This window comes from Hevea brasiliensis, chromosome 18, assembly GCF_030052815.1.
Source record: "Hevea brasiliensis isolate MT/VB/25A 57/8 chromosome 18, ASM3005281v1, whole genome shotgun sequence".
Lineage (NCBI taxonomy): Eukaryota > Viridiplantae > Streptophyta > Magnoliopsida > Malpighiales > Euphorbiaceae > Hevea > Hevea brasiliensis.
The window spans coordinates 46,151,229-46,168,740 of NC_079510.1; the positions used below are offsets into that span (position 1 = coordinate 46,151,229).

Sequence of the window (17,512 nt, forward strand, 5' to 3'; positions counted from 1 at the left end):
ATTAATTTTTAAAAATTATATTTTATAATTAATTTTAATTAAAATTCAAATTCAAAATTTCACGCCCACTAATAATATTTTGATTTTTTTCTGAATTAAATCAACCGCAAAAAATCAAAACTTAAAAAAGCTGAATATGGAAGAAATTTTCAAAGATATTTCTCCTAATTAAAGAGAGAGAGAGAAAAAAAAAATCTAAGAGCTGAGGCGCTAAACCTATCCTTCGCGCTTCGTAAGCTGTAAAAATTTTATCGTCTTCTCCGAAGCCGAGCGAGCCAAAACGACGATGCAGTGCGCTACTTCGCTTCTCTGTCATTCAGCACTCGCACCTTCTCATCACTCTCTTCTTTTTCCTTTACGTCCCAGATTTTCTTCCACGGTCTTACCTTCTTCGCTTTCACATTTGCCCTTCAAGCCTCTCCATAGTTGCCTTTATGCTCTCTCTCCTCTACGCAGCACCGGTACTCTTTCCTTTCTCTCTCTATTGATTGCTTTTGTGTGTGTATTTTTCATGATTAGTGTAGTTTTTTGAACTTGTTCTTCTTACATCGGAGAAGTTAAGCCTGCTAAACTGAAGCACTTATAACTTGTTTTAATCTTTTGTGATTGGTTTGTGTAATTGGATTTTCATGCTGGTTCAGCTACTCAAGAGATTGTTGAAACTGCTAATAGTGGAGCAGGATTCGTTGAAGTTGGGTATATATCCAGTGTTCACGGGCTTCTAGGGGAAATTTGCGTTAAACCCAGTACTGATTTTCCCGAACTACGATTTTCCAAGGTAGTACTTGGCTGGAAAAAGAAATTTCGAACAAGTTCTTCAGCCTTTAGTTTTGGTTCATTGTTCTCGTGTTTTCGAGTTCAATTCTGTAATTATCATTATTATTATTATTATTATTTGTTAGCCTGGGAGAAGATGGCTAAGGAAGTCGGTTTCTGGCAAAGATATGATTGAAGAAGTTGAGCTGGTTGAGGGAAGAGGGCACCCTGGACGGAAGAGGTGGATACTTAGATTTGGGGGCATTGACACAGTGGAACAGGTGACCTGAGGAAAATGAGTTTATTGGTCAATGGTTTATGTCTTGCTTCACATTTTGCTTTTCTTTTTTTCAATTATCTATTTTTCATATGCATAATGTGTTGGGATGATTGTATACCATACCATCAAACACAAATAGCTTGTTCATTTGTTCAATGAACAGTTTGCTGGTGATATGTATCATGGCAAAATAACTTCTCCTTCTTTGAATACCTTGGAACTTTAGAAACATATGTTATACACATCATAAGGTTATGACTGGTTAATGTAATCCACTGGATTTTATATCATGCTGGGGAATATTCGATAAAAGTATGACCTGCCTTATGGAGAAATGATTTCTCGTGATATTCCAATAGGTTCTTTTGTTTTGCAAATTAAAATATAAGGGGTGTTTGGTTAGGGGAACAAACAATACAATGTAAAGGTTTGGAGAATAAGTATTCTGTAAGAATCTACTATGAAAATTGTTGTTTGTGTGGTGATTCTGGCAGATCTTAGTATAATGATAATGTGTATTTGTTTATATCATTCAAAAGTCCTAGGAACTAACTCAACTCAAAATAATGAATTTTACTGCATTATATAATTTCATGCATGTATGTTTATGAAAGTGAATTATTGATTGTTCAGGCCAGGCAACTTGTTGGGTCGACTCTTCTAGTTAGAGAAGAAGATAGGCCTGAGTTGGAAGAAGGAGAATTTTACACTCGGGATCTCGTTGGCATGAGAGTGATTCTTAAGGTTTGAACATTTTAAGGCATCATATCTTGTATTCAGCTAAGCAAATTTATTTTACTTTGTGCTTTTAAATATCTAAAACTCCTTAAATTTATGATTTATGCTTGCACTCGTTTTGGATTTGGGATGCAAAGAACTTGTACTATGCAGTATTTGATGACCACTGTCCTTATTCTACTCTTGTTACTTAACAGTCTCAGTTGACATTTTCCTGCACAGCTTTTAATATATTCTGGTTATCAGTGGTTTACATTCTGCTTCTCTTCTTCTTGAATAAAGTATGGCTGTTGCTTAAATTTTCTTGTCAATTGTCATATTTTTTTGGTTCATATTAGTAAATCCATTCCCTTCCCCACACCCCCCCCTCCTTTCTTTTTCCCCCTATTCCTCACTTCAATTATACTTCTCCTTTTCAGGAAACTGGTGACTGTGTGGGAACTGTCGTTAATGTTTTTGACAGTGGAGCAAGTGATCTTTTACAGGTTATGCTCTACCCATCTGTAGATGTGCTTGAGGGAGCTGAGAGGTCAATGCAAGCAAAAACAGGTCTATCTGGTTCCCTTGTGTGGGTACCATTTGTTGAAGCTATTGTTCCGGATGTTGATATGACTAGAAGAGAAATGTGGATTACACCTCCAAAAGGACTTCTTGAGTTAAACATACGCTCTGATGAGAGGTCCAAGAAAGAAAGACGCCAGATTGTGAGGCATACTCCTTTATAACTTGATTTATTAATTAACGAATAAAAGTAATTGACTTGTTAAAGTTCAAAATTTCTATATGACAATTAATTTTGTAGCAATGTTATATTTGACGATTTCCATTTTCATATTTCCCTCAGTATTAAAGAAATGGCTAGAGGTTGTTTAAAGCCCAAAATATTTTGTGTTTCTAGTCATATTGTTGGTGCTTTGAATAAACCCCTTTTTTTGTTTATCTATTTATTTATTCATTTATTTTGTTCTTTATTGATTTGACACTATTTATGAAGCACAAAAGAAATCATGTGCTCTTGCAACATTTATAAAGTTGGGTCTTGCTTCTTTTTTGTATCCATATATAGCTGGTTAGTTCCTGGTATATTTCAGCCTATGGGTTACTCTTTTATCTGTCTAAGAAAAGGAACCCATCTTTTCCTTTTCACTACATATATGCTATTGGTTAGATTATACATATAGGAACGTGACTATCATGTAAATTTTATATGTATTTCAATTAATGAAATGATTTTGGCTTAATTTTGATTTTTAAAATGGGATTAGAGGTGGAGAATGCATATGAAGGGGCATTAGGATAGATATTTAATTAATGCATGTCTGTTTGATATTTGTGTGCAGTGTTAGTTTGTGAATGACATTGTTACTGTGCATAAGCCTTTTGGATTGTTGGGGGTTGCATTTGTTCACTGATTTTCCGTAACTGAAGAGGAATATTGCCTGTTGAAACTGTGCATCTTAGTGGTGGGCTCCCTTTCCCTTTTTTTAAAGCAAACGTTTAAGCATACGATGCACTTTATGATACATTGCAGGAGTGGAAAGAAAGGAAAAAGTTTCAAAGACGCCTTATAGAAGCTAAAAAGAAATTGTGTGAAATGGAACAAAAACATGTGTTTGATGGATTAAGATATGGGGAAAAATCACAAAGGAGCTTACTGGCAGATCAGATAGTTGGTGTAAATTCCAAATTGCTTCAACAGGCATTGCAAAATATAGAGATGCCTTCCGAGAGGTATTTTTTAAAACTTAATATTTATGTATTTCTTGACATTTTGATTCATAGAGGAGTTGGAGAAAATGTGAATGCAGTTATTTGACCTTTCGATCCGATGCACTTTTTGAACCTGTTGAAGTCAACTTTTTCTGTAAAGCATTGAACTTGTAACCTTTGTTTATGATGTTGAAATGTAGAAAAAAATATTATGCCCCTGGTTTCAATATGTGTTGCATATATAACTGCTTTTTTTTTGAAGTGGGACCTTAAAATAAAAAAAAACATTTTCTTAAAAAACAGCTGGTCTTATTGTCTTTCTATTTTTGTCCATGTATGCTCTTAATTCTACCAATCTTGTACTGGATTTTCCTAAAACAATCCTAGGTTAGTTTATTAAGCATAAACTTCAATGGAAATGTTATATAGCTTCTCTTCCATTCTAGCTGGGCCAGATGGGTTTTCATATACTGTTGATCTGCTTGAATCAGATTGAGCTTAACTGAGTTAATCAGTGCTGCAAAAACCAAGCTAATAAAAAGTTCTTTGAAGCTATCAAAGAAATGCCTCACTCCCTGTGTTGGTGAAGAGAATGTGTTTGTAAATTTCCAAGAAAAAGGTGTCCATCTTTTGACTGAAGGCAAAGTGGGTATTGTGTTAGTTGTGAATGACTTCAAGAAGGGAAGTGGTGATAGCCCTGATGTTGTTGGCTCTAAAAGGACTGAGGATTCAACTTTTTCCTTGCTTCAGAAATTACTCTCAGATGATCAGAAATTTTTAAAGGTGTTTTGAATTCTTGAATTCCCATTTCTAAGGCTCTTCTTATTTACTATGATATGATGAGGAGTGAATGTTTTTCTTATCAGATGGATCAATCTGTATTGTTCTTGAAAAGTAAAAAAGAAATAGCAAGTAAATGGAGAATAAGATGAAATTTTTCTAAGGAAATCTTTTCTGGCATGAAGAAACTAATACTTTGCTAAATAGGGCAACAATTACATATTATTGTTTGCTTGCTTTAAAAATAATCACATTGGAAATAGCAAAACAATTGCCTGGATTATAGTAAATTTTCTGAAGTTAAATATGTGATACTTTTGACTTCAGCTACATTGTGATTAAAGCTTAGTGGAGTTTACAAATGTTCAAGAGTTTGAGCATGGTGCACTCTGTTCATTGTGAAACAATTTTTTCCTGTATTATTTGACTAACCATCTTTAGAGATTTTAAAAAACAGTCTGACAAAAACACTTATCTTTTGCAGATGGAAGACCGTGCATGTGTGCCTTTGCTTTTGGTTTGCCCAGTGCGAGAAATCCAGTCAGTGACAAGGCTGTTTTCAAATAATGGATACTTTGGGTTTGACACCAACAAGGTTAGTTTCAATGTTGAATTGTCACTTGGGACTCTTGCTCGCTTGTGCTTACTCATCAACACACACATGCATGCAGAGGCTTGAGACTCTTGAGTTTGATAACTCTGCTGGCGGTATTAAAGTTTGTTATGTAGCATCTTTTTTTTTTCCCTTGAATTTAGAGGATGCCATATACCATTATGGTATAGCACCGTTGGTAGTATCATGGTGAGACAATTGTATTGATAACCTTAGGGGTAAAACTAGTGTTCTGTGTCTTGATAGAATGGAAGCATTAGAATTTTATTTTAGAATTCAGCCTGGACTAATTGCTGTCTAGCCTAAAGTCTTCATTTAATGGTCTTTTCAACCAGAATGTTCATGGCTGAATCTAATGGTATGGACATCAGAGTTGATGTCCAAAGAAAAGTAGATTGCCGTCTTTGTAGCAGGTCAAACTTTTTGCTTCCTAGCAACTTGCATGCATGCAACAGCGTGTCCTTTCTTTGGCCTATTTGAAAGTGGAAACAATTGCAATTTTCCATAAATTTCTTGTTCTTTATGCTTGTGTTTTAAGTTTTTTAATCCTTACAGGTGTGGTTTTTGGAAGAAGAGAAGCTTCCAATTGTGAGTAGTCCTGAAGAAGAACAGACCAGGCATAAAATTTTGATGAAGTCGTCATGGGAAATATTGCAATCACCAATTGGATCTGGAGGGGTTATTAGCTTGCTTTCGTCACATAACTTTCCCGAGAATCTCAGCCAAGTGGGTGTGGAGTATATTGAGGTTAGATCCCTGTGTTTATGCACTTGGATCCCTGTGTTGACAAAATTAGCATAACAAAATCTGAACTTCTTGTTTCCAGGTTTGTAGTGTGAACCAAAATTATGTACTTGGGAATGCATCACTTGTTGGGTTTGTTCATTCATGCGGAGCAGAAATTGGGATCCAATTTGAAGATATGGAAAGTTCAGAAGAAAGTTTTGACATAATATTCTCCATAAGGTTTATGAAGAAGTTGATGCAACAGATGGATAAACTCCAATTCTTTCCGATCTTAAGGCCAAATTCCCATGTCAAGATGGTTGATAAAAAGTGGATTGATGTTGTCCCATCATCTCCAAACTCGTACCAATTTTATTGTTCAATTTACAGTTCCTTAAACACATGTCCGCTTGATAATATTTGCGTAATGGAAATAACTGAATGATTAGATTATATAAGTCTGTGTGTGTGTTGCTATTTAGGATCAAGTTTTGGGCAATATATATATATATATATATATATATATATATATATATATATATATATATATATATATATATTTTTTTTTTTTTGCGTGCGTGCGGGCGCGTGATCATTTGAAATATATGACAACTTCCTATAATATGGAGTATTCAATTTGTTAAAAATTTCTATTGCTTTTTATTATTTATTTATAAATTAATTAATTTAAAGAATTTAAAATTGGATTTTGTTTAGCTTATCTCGGGATAGCTTGATAATCAAATAAATTAAATTTTAATAATTTTTAGGTGATTTATCTTCAAATAAAAAAAAAAAAAAAAAAATATATATATATATATACATGTCTTAAAAAAAAATCAATTGTCAAGATCAAATATACATATATATATATATATATATATATATATATATATATATATATATATATATATATTTGTATATTTGATCTTGACAATTGATTTTTTTTTAAGACATGTGAGCCAGCCTCTGGTGATTGTAGGATCTCTAATGTCCCATGGGCTCGGCTGCACTTTATCCAAGTTCTGCATCTTACCATTAGCAATCAAGCTTCTAGCCGGCCCAACTAGCCTTATCGCCGAGAAAAGATCCGATGTTTCGCACGCCATCTTTCTAAATTAACCATCAATCCTCACCGTTCATCTGTCCTACCAAACACCTGATTTAATTTTATTTTTCTTATGCGACTGCAAGTAACATAGCTAATGCCCAATGCGAAGAAAAACCCTAATACACAAGGCCCTCTCGCTTATATATATAAAGTGCGAGTTAGACCTCACAATAGAAGCCTCGGCGGCGTACTAAACCTCTCAGCTTTCCGTAAGCTTGCCTCACTCTTACTCTCCTTGAGCTTCTCAGCACACGGTTTTAAGTTCCTCCCTATGTATGACAGAGGGTGATTGAATTTTTTTTGCAGGAGGTAAGTAAAAATGGCGGTGCCGTTGCTGTCGAAGAAGATCGTAAAGAAGAGGGTCAAGAAGTTCAAGAGGCCACAGAGTGACCGCAAGATCTCTGTCAAGGTGTATACTTGTTTGTTTCAGAAATAATCGTTTAAGAGCTTGGCTTAATCGAACATCAGTGTGCAGCTCTGTTTTTATTAGGGAAATGATGATATATATTGTCGCCCCAGTCTTACTTGCATATGTTGATGCAAGTTGGTGATTGACATTTTTATCTGATACCCAAGTCTTTCTTATATTTCTGTGTTTTTGTGTTTATAAACTTGTACCTAATGTTTTTGATTTTGATTTTGGTAACTGGTAAATTTAATATAATTTTTTGTTTTCCCAATTGGGTTTAGCCTTGATATGATGATAAGCCATTGACACACAGTCTCACTTGCATCTTTTGATGCAGTTTGGCAAGCCAAAGATCGACTATCTGATTCTCTTCAGGCTAAAAGAAATTTTAAATGAAAGTTTGTTCATGCATATGTTCATACGGAGTTGTCTGTGTCTCTCTTGATTTTCCAATCCTTGATGAGGGATATGATGATGCTTTTTGACACCCAGTCTTACTTCCATATCTTTACTGAATGTGGTGATAAAGATACCTTTTTGCTGATCCCTATTAGTTGTAATGAGATTTTTTTTTTTAATTTTTGTTTTGAACTAGTGCATTTATTGTCTTATTTGTTCTACGGTGGATATCAAGAATGTATTCGACACCCAGTGTTATCTCTTTGTGGAAGGTGGTGAGATCTTTTTTTATCTGATCCCATATAGCTAATGCTTCCTTATCTATCCTTTTCCTTTTTTTATTTTGGTGGTTTGGGTGGTGGTGGGGGTGTGTTGTGGTTAATCTCACAATCATTTGATATGTGCAACGAGGTGTGATGATACTTATCCACCATTTCTGCTATTGGATGATGAATATTATACATGCACTACCATCTGATCTCTGTTGCATATATGCCTAAACACTTGAATAGAATATTTTGTTTTGTTTCTATAAAAAAATATTTTCGTTGATATTTGATTCTTATATTGCAATCTATGATGCAATTTTTTTTTGGTTCTGATTTACTGTGATGATCATAAAAAATCACCATCTTTCGGCTGAGATTGCAAATTTTGATTTTAAGATATGTCATGTTTAGTTTGAGCATTCTGAGTATTTGCTTTGGCTTTTTTTACTAATTTGCCCATGGTATCTAATGTCTAGTCTTATATTTTCGCATAGCTGGGCATTTCGTTTAAAGGGCAGAAAAAAATTGTAAACAGGTCTTGCGACACAGTTAGCTGGTCTTCCATGAGCTTTCTGTTACTTTTTCCCTGCTTACATTCTCCTGTTCATATATATTTGAATCCTTGTTGATATTTTGCCTTCCTTTAGATTTTTCTTGGATCATTGGAAGAAACTTGAATCATGGATCTTACTCACAATTCTGTCACTCAATGCAAATATTAGATTGTTGTCCATAAACTTGTAATGGTGAAACTGTTCAAGACTGACAACATTTTGTCAAATACTGTTATGACAGACAAACTGGCGTAGACCGAAAGGTATTGATTCTAGAGTCCGAAGGAAGTTTAAGGGATGTACTCTGATGCCTAACATTGGCTATGGTTCGGACAAGAAGACTCGTCATTATCTTCCAAATGGCTTCAAGAAATTTGTCGTCCACAATGTCAAAGAACTTGAACTGTTGATGATGCATAACAGGTGAATTTTGGACTCTAGATTAGGGCTTTTGAAATAGAAAATTTATTTCCTGCATGCTTACAAGTGTTAATGTTCTTCCTTGTACTGTTTAGGACTTACTGTGCTGAAATTGCACATGATGTGTCAACAAGAAAGAGGAAAGAGATTGTGGAGCGAGCTGCCCAGTTAGATGTTGTTGTCACAAATAAGCTAGCTAGGTTGCGAAGCCAGGAGGACGAATGAGCTGAACCTAGATTAGGAGTGAGAACATCTAGTTTGCTAACCAGTTTTTGATATTTATTTATTTTTTTTTTTGGCAATCAACTTAATTTGGGTGATTAATAACCTTACGATGAAACTTGTTATTTATGAAGTGCTATAGAACCTCTTCTCACTAGCTTGTTTTGGTTCGCCCTGGATTCCACGATTAATCTTTTTTCAAGTGTCATGTTTGTAACAAGTAAAAGCAGACCTTCAGTTCTTTATTCCAGAATCAAGCAAATAGCAAACCCAAAACACTATCGAATGGTACCTCGTTTGACTAATCAGAATATAAATTGTTTAATAGGAATCGCCTGGTTAAACACAGTTTTGTTTTAGGTTATTTGCCTTAACAATACCTACTATCATAAGCAAGTAATTATAAGTTTTTCATGTATGCTTCCCGTAATAAGTAATTTATATAAGGTATTTTTAGGTTTTACTATGCTGCTGTATCGGAACAGTCTATTTAAATCAAATTAAATTAGAATGAATTGAAATTAAAATTGAAATAAAAGTTGAAAGAAATCTTGAAGTGAAAGTTCAGGTCTTTACTTTTTACCCCTAATAAATCAGAATTATTGATTTCAGATTGATTCTAAATTAAAATTGGCCGTGCTCATCGCAGATAAGATCGCCCATACTGTAGTTTCTGATTGGGTTGTATTTCGTAGCAATTTTATGTTGGTTTGCTATTACAAGGAGTAATAACAATGCAAAAGAAGCCCAATGCTTTTAGCCTAAAACCATGAAATTAGATCTCCGTCCATGATCAGCTTGCATGGAAGGAGGTGAAGGATGGTAACTTTTCGTGAGTTCTGCTTATTCTTTGCAATGTGTTGTTATTCTGTCTCTCTCAGTTTTACAGGTGATTTGGAAAATTAAGGTTGCCCAGAAAATTAAGATGTTCTTTTGGACTTTGTTTCATGGCAAATTGATGTCTAACAATAAAAGACATAAAAGAGGGTTTACCAATGACCCTAGTTTGTGTCCTTCGTGGGGCTGCGGATGAATTTCTTACTCATATTTTTAAGCGGTAATGCTAAAATCATATAGAGTATGGTGTGGGATGCTGACTCCCTAGTGAAGTTCCGCAGGATGTCTATGGTTGATTGGTTTTTGTATCAGAAGGAATTAATTCCTAGTAGGGTCTTTGATGCTTTCATCTGATCAAGTGCTCGGTATTACTTTATGGTGGCTATGGCGTTGGCGCTATGAGTCTGTTTTTCAGGGTATGAGTCCACTTCTGTCTTCAACATCCTCAAATCTCAGGTTCTGTCTTCTTTGGCTTGGGCTATTTCTATGTCCTCTACGTCCTCATCGAAGACTCTGATTTCTGTAAGATGGTTGCCTCCGGATGAAGGATGAATTAAGCTGACTCAAACGGTGTGTCGAAGGGTAATTTGGTCGGAGTGGTGTTCTTGGGGACCACAGTGGATTCTAGTTGGCTGGGTTTTGTATTCAGTTGGGCACATGTACCTCAATGCAGGATGAGTTTCAAGCTCTGCTGCAAGGGATGAAGATTACATATGGGCGTGTGTAAGTTGATTATTAAGCTAGATTCCAAGTCTGTCTTGCGGCTACTTTCAAATGATGATGAGGCTAATTTGCAGTATTCTAATCTTATTTAACAGTGTCGCAGTTTTCTTAGGTGGCAGTGGGAGGTGCGTTTGCATCATATTTATAGAGAGGCCAACCGAGTAGTCGACAAATTGGCTAATATAGCTATTGCTTCTTTTTTGGGTGTTCACTATTTTTCTTCACCTGATACGTTGGAGTTGATCGGCTGGGATATTCTAGGTCTTGCTCTTCCGAGAGTCATCTCCTCTCCTTTACGAGTGCTGGTCTTCTGGGGTGTCCTCCCCTCTTTTATATAAAAAAAATCTTCATCTCACTATTAACATTGTCTTGCTGTGAGATCAAAGCCTCTTGAACATGGTTAACATTATTATAGAGTAATTTGTCCAATATGGTATACATTATATATGCATAACTATAGGCTAATGCCTAGTTTTTCATTAATTCGAATTAATGGTGATATCAAAGCTCTTACCATAAAGCCAAGTAAATACGTTCTTTTAAATACATATATCGTTTATAGAGCCACAGGTTGCATGCAACCCTAATTGGTTATGCCATTTGGTTTGGCTCCATAAGTTAACGTCATAGTTTGTTACAGCAAATGATGAGTTCGAAGTGTAAAGCAAAGAAAAAGATCAGCCTACATATTCAGGCAATATATCACTTCTATTTAATATTTATTTATTTATTAACTTGGTGAAAATCTAAAATTACATATCTATGTCTCATATTAATATGTGATAGAAGTAATATGTCTCTTATATGAACTTGGATATTCCTCCTCCCATGAGCTACATTTTGAAGGTAAATTAAACTCGATCCATTTCATTAAGATGATATCAGAATCTCCCAACTAATATTTAGGCTTATTATAAGTGTTCATACCATAAATGTTTTGCTACATGAAAATGTTTATTAGATGTGAATTACTTATAATCAAATTTAGTGTTTGGGATAAACTATGTTATGTTAGATATAAATTTTGTTGTTGAGTTTATTATAGATTTTATTGATAAGTTTAACGCGATCTCTTAAATTTTAGTAAAATTTAATATTTAATCTTGCAAAATATATCTTATCCCCTATTTGTTATCACATAATCTATTAAAAATTAATTATTTTTCTTGCATGATGCAGGGATTATTTATTATTTTTTTTTAAATTAATTTATTCTGTATTTTTTATAATTTTTATTTTTATAATTATATTATAAAATTTCTTTATAATAAAATTTTTAATTAATTATATTTTTATTTAAAGTGTTAATAAGTAAATAATTTATTATTTTAAATATTTTTTAAATTAATTGACATATTCATATATCAATAAAATGATAAATAAAGTAAAAAAAAATTATGTCACGACGATTTTCGAAATATTATTATTAAAATTTTTAAGCTTTAATTAGGAGAAATATTTTTAAAATTAATTTTTTAAATTTTATGAATAATTTTTTATTAAATACTTATATATATATATTTATAAAATATACGTTTAAATTTATGAAAAATATTTTAGTGAATAATTATTTATATATATATATTAATATAATTTTTTTAAAAAATAATTCACCATTTTTTCAAATTAATCTAAAAATGATTATTTTTTTAAAGATATATAATCAATATGATAAAAATAAATTTTTAATATTTGAGATTATATTCTTAAGAGTTTTAAAATTCTTAAATTCTTAAAAGATATAATAAAAAGAATTTTAGATAATTATTATTTTTTTAAGATATAATTTTAATAGTTAAAATTTTAAAATATTTAAATAAGAAGTTAATATTTAATATGATAAGATAACTTTTATATTAAAAAAAAAAGAGGTTTTACAGCATAGCGATTGTGTGAGTATGAAACCATTTTGAAGAGAGAGAGAGAGAGAGAGAGATTGTGTGAGTAAAAAATTTATTTATTGTTTTTCTAAAAAAAAAAATACTGACTTTTGATATATATGTGCTCAATTTTTTGTCTTCTATATATTTAATTTTTTTTTTAAATTTTATTTTTAAAAAATAAAATTTATTTTCATAAAAACTGCTTCGAATAAATATATATAGAATCTGTGTTGGTTTGCTCTTGTGATTTTTTTTAATTGCTTACCATTGAAATTTTTTAATTTAAAATATTGAGAGTTTATATAATATTATTTATTTTACCGATTCAAATTTTAATATGAATATGAAATGGTCTCGATCACCGATCAACCTAAATTAATTTAAAATAACTCGATTTAATTTCATTATAATTTTAAAAAAAATATATTCACATTCTTAATGGATAGACACAATTAGTTAAAAAATATCATCCCAAATCTTTCTAAACATCTCGTGATCATTCCTATCTTGTAGTTTATATCCATTGCCATGCATAGCATTAGCATATAAATAAGGTTATCAGCAGCTTCATTTCAGCAATTCACAAGTCAGAGAAAAGCACACGCACACACAATGGCCAAAACTTTTACTTTGCTTTCTCTTACTGTTAGCGTAGCTTTCTTAGCTATTTGCACTGCTAGAAGGCCTCCATTGGTCAGTGATGTACCTGTTAATTACACCCATGTGTGTGAACCTTCAAGGTTTGCTAAACAAGGTCTGGACATTGCTGAATTTGGCTACTGTGACACTTCCCAATCTTTTGAGAAGAGGGCAAAGGATCTAATAGACAGGATGACCTTAGAGGAAAAGGTGCTACAGTTGGGAAATTCTGCTGATGGTGCGTCTAAAATAGGGCTGCCACCTTATGAATGGTGGTCTGAGGCCTTGCATGGTGTCTCCGACACTGGTCCAGGGACAAACTTTGATGAAGTAGTTCCTGGTGCAACAAGTTTTCCTACAGTTTTACTCACAACTGCATCTTTTAACCAATCTCTCTGGAAAAGAATTGGCGAGGTACTCATCAAATATTCAATAAACCACCTTGATTTTGCATATATTAGAAACAAATTCAATCTTCAAACTTCAAGTCTTGAAGTTAAAGGTTCAATTTATTTTGTATTATTTCTGTGTGTGATATTTATCTCTAAGTTGATATGCTAACATGCAAGAATTAAAACTTGGTGTAGGTTGTTTCGTCAGAAGCCAGAGCAATGTACAACTTGGGAAAATCTGGATTAACGTTTTGGAGCCCAAACATAAACGTAGCAAGGGATCCCAGATGGGGAAGAATTCTTGAGACACCAGGAGAAGATCCGTTTGTTGTCGGTACATATGGTGCTATTTATGTAAGAGCATTGCAAGATGTTGAAGGAACACTAAACACCACAGACTTGAACTCTAGACCTCTCAAAGTTGCTGCTTGCTGTAAGCATTACACTGCTTATGATATTGAAGACTGGTTGGGGGTGGATCGATTTCATTTCGATGCAAGGGTAAAAAAATTTTTAAAAGAACCTACTTTTAGCTTCAATATTTAGTAATGTTAGTCTAAAAGTAATTTTTTTTTTCTTTTGATTGTTCGAAGGTGACTGAGCAAGATATGTTGGAGACATTTCAGCGACCTTTTGAAATGTGTGTTAGAGATGGTGATGCTAGTAGTGCTATGTGCTCATTTAACCGTGTTAATGGCATCCCTGTTTGTGCTGATAAAACACTTTTACAAGACAAAATTAGAGGACAATGGGATCTTCACGGGTATATTTTTATATTTTTATTTTGTTATGCTCCTGAACTGAATTATTGACTTGATTGAGCTATGTTCACTTATGGCATCAATTTCTTTTGCAGATACATAGTTTCAGATTGTGATTCAATTGAGGTGATGGTTCATGGCCAAAAATGGCTTGGGGACACACAAGAGGATGCCGTTTCTCAAGTTTTAAAGGCAGGCAAGTGTTACAGTCTTCTATGGAAAAAGGCTATTTTTTTTTAAATATTTTTTAATTTTATCTTTTCTTTTAATATTAGAGCCAACTATATATTTTGATTGTTGGGAAATTATTCATGGAATTGTTCAGGATTGGATCTTGACTGCGGAGACTATTATCCCAAGTATCTAAAGAGTGCATTGATGCAAGGACAAATTAGTGAAGCTGAGATTGACAGATCACTAAAATATATTTATGTTGTCCTAATGAGGCTAGGATACTTTGATGGAAGTCCTTTCAGTTCGCTTGGCAAGAAGGATATTTGCTCCAATGAAAATATTGAGTTAGCAGCTGAAGCAGCTAGAGAAGGAATTGTTCTCCTAAAAAATAATGGAACTTTGCCCTTGAATTCTTCCAAGTTGAAGAAACTTGCCGTAATTGGACCACATGCCAATGCTACGAAAGCAATGATTGGAAATTATGCAGGTTTTAATAACTTAATTACCCCATATTTATTAGTTAGATGAACAATAGCTGTTGGCAATATTGTTTGTAAAAGTTGTTCATGTTCTTAGATTGATATGTACAGGTATTCCTTGCCGGTATGTTTCTCCAATTGAAGGCTTCTCAGCATTTGCAGAAGTGACATACGAAATGGGATGTGCAGATGTTGCTTGTAAAAATGACAGTTTGATCTTTCCAGCAATGGAAGCTGCACGTGAAGCAGATGCCACTATATTATTGGTGGGTTTGGACTTGTCTGTTGAAGCTGAAGGCAGGGACAGAGTGGATCTCCTCCTCCCAGGTTACCAAACTCAATTGATCAACCAAGTTGCTAAAGCCTCTAAAGGTCCAGTGATCCTTGTAATTATGGCAGCGGGTTGTGTTGATATCTCTTTTGCCAAGAATAATGAACTGATCCAAGCCATCTTGTGGGCTGGATACCCTGGCCAAGAAGGTGGTCGAGCTATTGCAGATATTGTTTTTGGAAAACACAATCCTGGTAAGAATCTCATTTTATTGTAGCTTTTCAATAAAGAAAAAGTGCTCTCCTTCCATAAATAGTATGAATGTTTATCATTTGGATTTCTCTTGTCAGGTGGAAGATTGCCACTTACATGGTATAAGGCTGAATATGTTGATGCGGTACCCATGACATCCATGTCACTAAGGCCAGTTGATGAGTTTGGCTACCCTGGAAGGACATACAAATTCTTCAATGGCTCAACAGTGTACCCATTTGGCTATGGACTAAGCTATACGAATTTCAGCTACAAGACAACACCCTCAAAGACTACGCTTAAGATCAAATTGAACAAGTACCAGCACTGCAACAACTTGAACTATACCAATTATGATGACAAGCCATACTGCCCTGCTGTTTTGGTTGAGGACTTAAGTTGTGAACATGAGTTCGGACTTGAGGCCACAGTTGAAAATGCAGGGAAAATGGATGGAAGTGAAGTTGTAATGGTCTACTCCAAGCCTCCAACGGGAATTACTGGGACTCACGCCAAGCAAGTGATTGGATTTGAAAGGGTATTTGTTCCAGCAGGAGGGAAAAAGAATGTTAAGTTTACATTTAATGCTTGTAAGAGCTTAGCAATTGTGGATGGAAGAGGCAACAAAGTTTTGCCATCTGGTTTGCACACAATCAAGGTGGGAAATGCTGATGTCTCATTTTTGGTTGAAGTGCAGTTTTATCAGTAGTGGGTTAGCATTTCTCTAATTGGGGATGGGCCTAGTAATTATTAGTTTATTATATGTATTATGAGTTTATTACATGTATGCTTCCCACAATAAGTAATTCATACAAGGTATTTTCAGATTCTAGTATATTGCTGTATAGCAACCGGTCTATTCAAATCAAATTAAAATAGAATGAACTAAAATTAAAATTGAAAACAAAACTCATATCATAATCGAAATTGAAACCTTGAAGTGAAATAACTTTAATGATTGATTCAGAGATTATTTATACTTTATACACATAATAATTCAGAATTATTTATTTCATATCGATTCTAAACTGAAATAAGCCGTGCTCATTGTAGATAAGATCACTTAAATCTTAGTTTCTGGTTGGCTTGTATTTTGTAGCATCTTTATGTTGGATTGCTATAACAAGGAATAATAAGAATTCAAAAGGCGCCCAATGCTTTTAGCTTGCTATTTCGGCTTTTAGCCTAAAACCATGAAATTAGATCTCCATCTCATGATCAACTTGCATGGAAGGAGGCGAACGATGTTAACTTTTCGGTGAGTTCTGCTTTTTCTTTGCAATGTGGGAGTCATTCTGCCTCACTCGAATTTGACAGATGATTTGGAAAATTAAAGTTGCCCCGAAAATTAAGATGTTATTTTGGACTTTGTTTTATGGCAAATTGATGTCTAACAATGAATGACATAAAAGAGGGTTTACCAATGATCCTGGTTTGTGTCCTTTGTGGGGCTGTGGATGAATCTCTTGCTCATATTTTTAGAGATTGTGGAAATGCAAATGGGACGCTGAATCCCTAGTGAAGTTCCGCATGTTGGAATATAAAGAGTTCGACGTTAGTGAGTAATAGAAAAAGAAATGAATTTACAAAGATGGTGACCATAAAGGTATAATGGCTTAGGTCATTTTAACAGCAAGTGCTGCCTAGTATCAGAATCACATGGCTTAACAGCCCAAAAAAAAAATCCTAAGAACCCATTGGGGAGGAAAAGCCTAACTTAAAAAAAAAAAGCTTAAAAAATGAGAAAAAAAAATTAAAAATGCTAGAGTTGGGAGAACTAAAAAATGAGCGTTGGAACATAAAGAGTAGTCCCACATCAGTGGGTAATAGAAAAAGAAATGGATTTATAAAGATGATGCCCTAACGGCTTTGGTCATTTTAACAAGAATTGGTGCCCTTCAAACTCAATTAGATAATTGAGTATAAATCCACACTCCTCAAATCTCAAGTTCTGTCTTCTATGGCTTGGGCTGTTTCTATATCCTCTGTGTCCTCATCGAAGACTGTGGGATGGTTGTCTCCGGATGAAGGATGGATTAAGCTAAACCCTAGATGGTGTGTAGAAGGGTAATTTGGTTAGAATGGTTTTCTTTGGGACCATAGAGGTGTCTGGT

At 34.0% G+C, this 17,512-nt stretch overlaps 3 protein-coding genes and 4 non-coding genes across 9 annotated transcripts in view; all 7 read left to right on the top strand.

The window, feature by feature from the left end:
- The first annotated feature begins 167 nt into the window (after positions 1-167).
- Positions 168-6,063, top strand: LOC110668570 (uncharacterized). Of its 2 annotated transcripts, none has more exons than XM_021829895.2 (10): positions 168-461; positions 642-778; positions 903-1,037; positions 1,670-1,780; positions 2,194-2,478; positions 3,306-3,505; positions 3,976-4,267; positions 4,749-4,859; positions 5,433-5,603; positions 5,704-6,063. In XM_021829895.2, exons 1-10 carry the CDS (start codon positions 287-289, stop codon positions 6,046-6,048), a joined length of 1,962 nt encoding a protein of 653 aa, XP_021685587.2. In that variant the 5' UTR covers positions 168-286; the 3' UTR covers positions 6,049-6,063. The 2 variants fall into 2 exon arrangements, with proteins under 2 accessions (XP_021685587.2, XP_021685584.2); XM_021829892.2 differs by having other exon boundaries at positions 169-461; positions 5,433-5,624.
- Positions 6,064-6,681: 618 nt separating this feature from the next.
- The window catches only part of LOC110668571 (60S ribosomal protein L32-1), a 37,739-nt gene continuing 26,908 nt past the window's right edge, over positions 6,682-17,512 (top strand). The window contains exons 1-4 of one of the 2 annotated variants that reach the window (XM_021829897.2): positions 6,727-6,923; positions 7,021-7,123; positions 8,587-8,768; positions 8,861-9,144. In XM_021829897.2, coding sequence (XP_021685589.1) covers positions 7,034-7,123; positions 8,587-8,768; positions 8,861-8,990 — 402 coding nt within the window. In that variant the 5' untranslated portion in view covers positions 6,727-6,923; positions 7,021-7,033 and the 3' untranslated portion in view covers positions 8,991-9,144. Of the gene's footprint in view, positions 6,924-7,020; positions 7,124-8,586; positions 8,769-8,860; positions 9,145-17,512 lie in introns of those variants that run through there. The other variant, XM_058140886.1, reaches the window with a different exon arrangement.
- On the top strand, positions 7,205-7,285 carry LOC131176250 (small nucleolar RNA U31b). Its single transcript, XR_009146374.1, has one exon. It is a non-coding gene; the product is annotated as a small nucleolar RNA U31b (small nucleolar RNA).
- LOC131176251 (small nucleolar RNA U31b) lies at positions 7,588-7,670 on the top strand. The gene has a single exon (XR_009146375.1). It is a non-coding gene; the product is annotated as a small nucleolar RNA U31b (small nucleolar RNA).
- On the top strand, positions 7,929-8,006 carry LOC131176226 (small nucleolar RNA Z195/SNORD33/SNORD32 family). Its single transcript, XR_009146350.1, has one exon. It is a non-coding gene; the product is annotated as a small nucleolar RNA Z195/SNORD33/SNORD32 family (small nucleolar RNA).
- LOC131176231 (small nucleolar RNA Z196/R39/R59 family) lies at positions 8,091-8,172 on the top strand. Its single transcript, XR_009146355.1, has one exon. It is a non-coding gene; the product is annotated as a small nucleolar RNA Z196/R39/R59 family (small nucleolar RNA).
- LOC110668580 (probable beta-D-xylosidase 5) lies at positions 13,028-16,230 on the top strand. The gene is made up of 7 exons (XM_058140885.1): positions 13,028-13,483; positions 13,657-13,962; positions 14,055-14,224; positions 14,318-14,418; positions 14,548-14,883; positions 14,987-15,400; positions 15,497-16,230. Exons 1-7 carry the CDS (start codon positions 13,043-13,045, stop codon positions 16,105-16,107), a joined length of 2,379 nt encoding a protein of 792 aa, XP_057996868.1. The 5' UTR covers positions 13,028-13,042; the 3' UTR covers positions 16,108-16,230.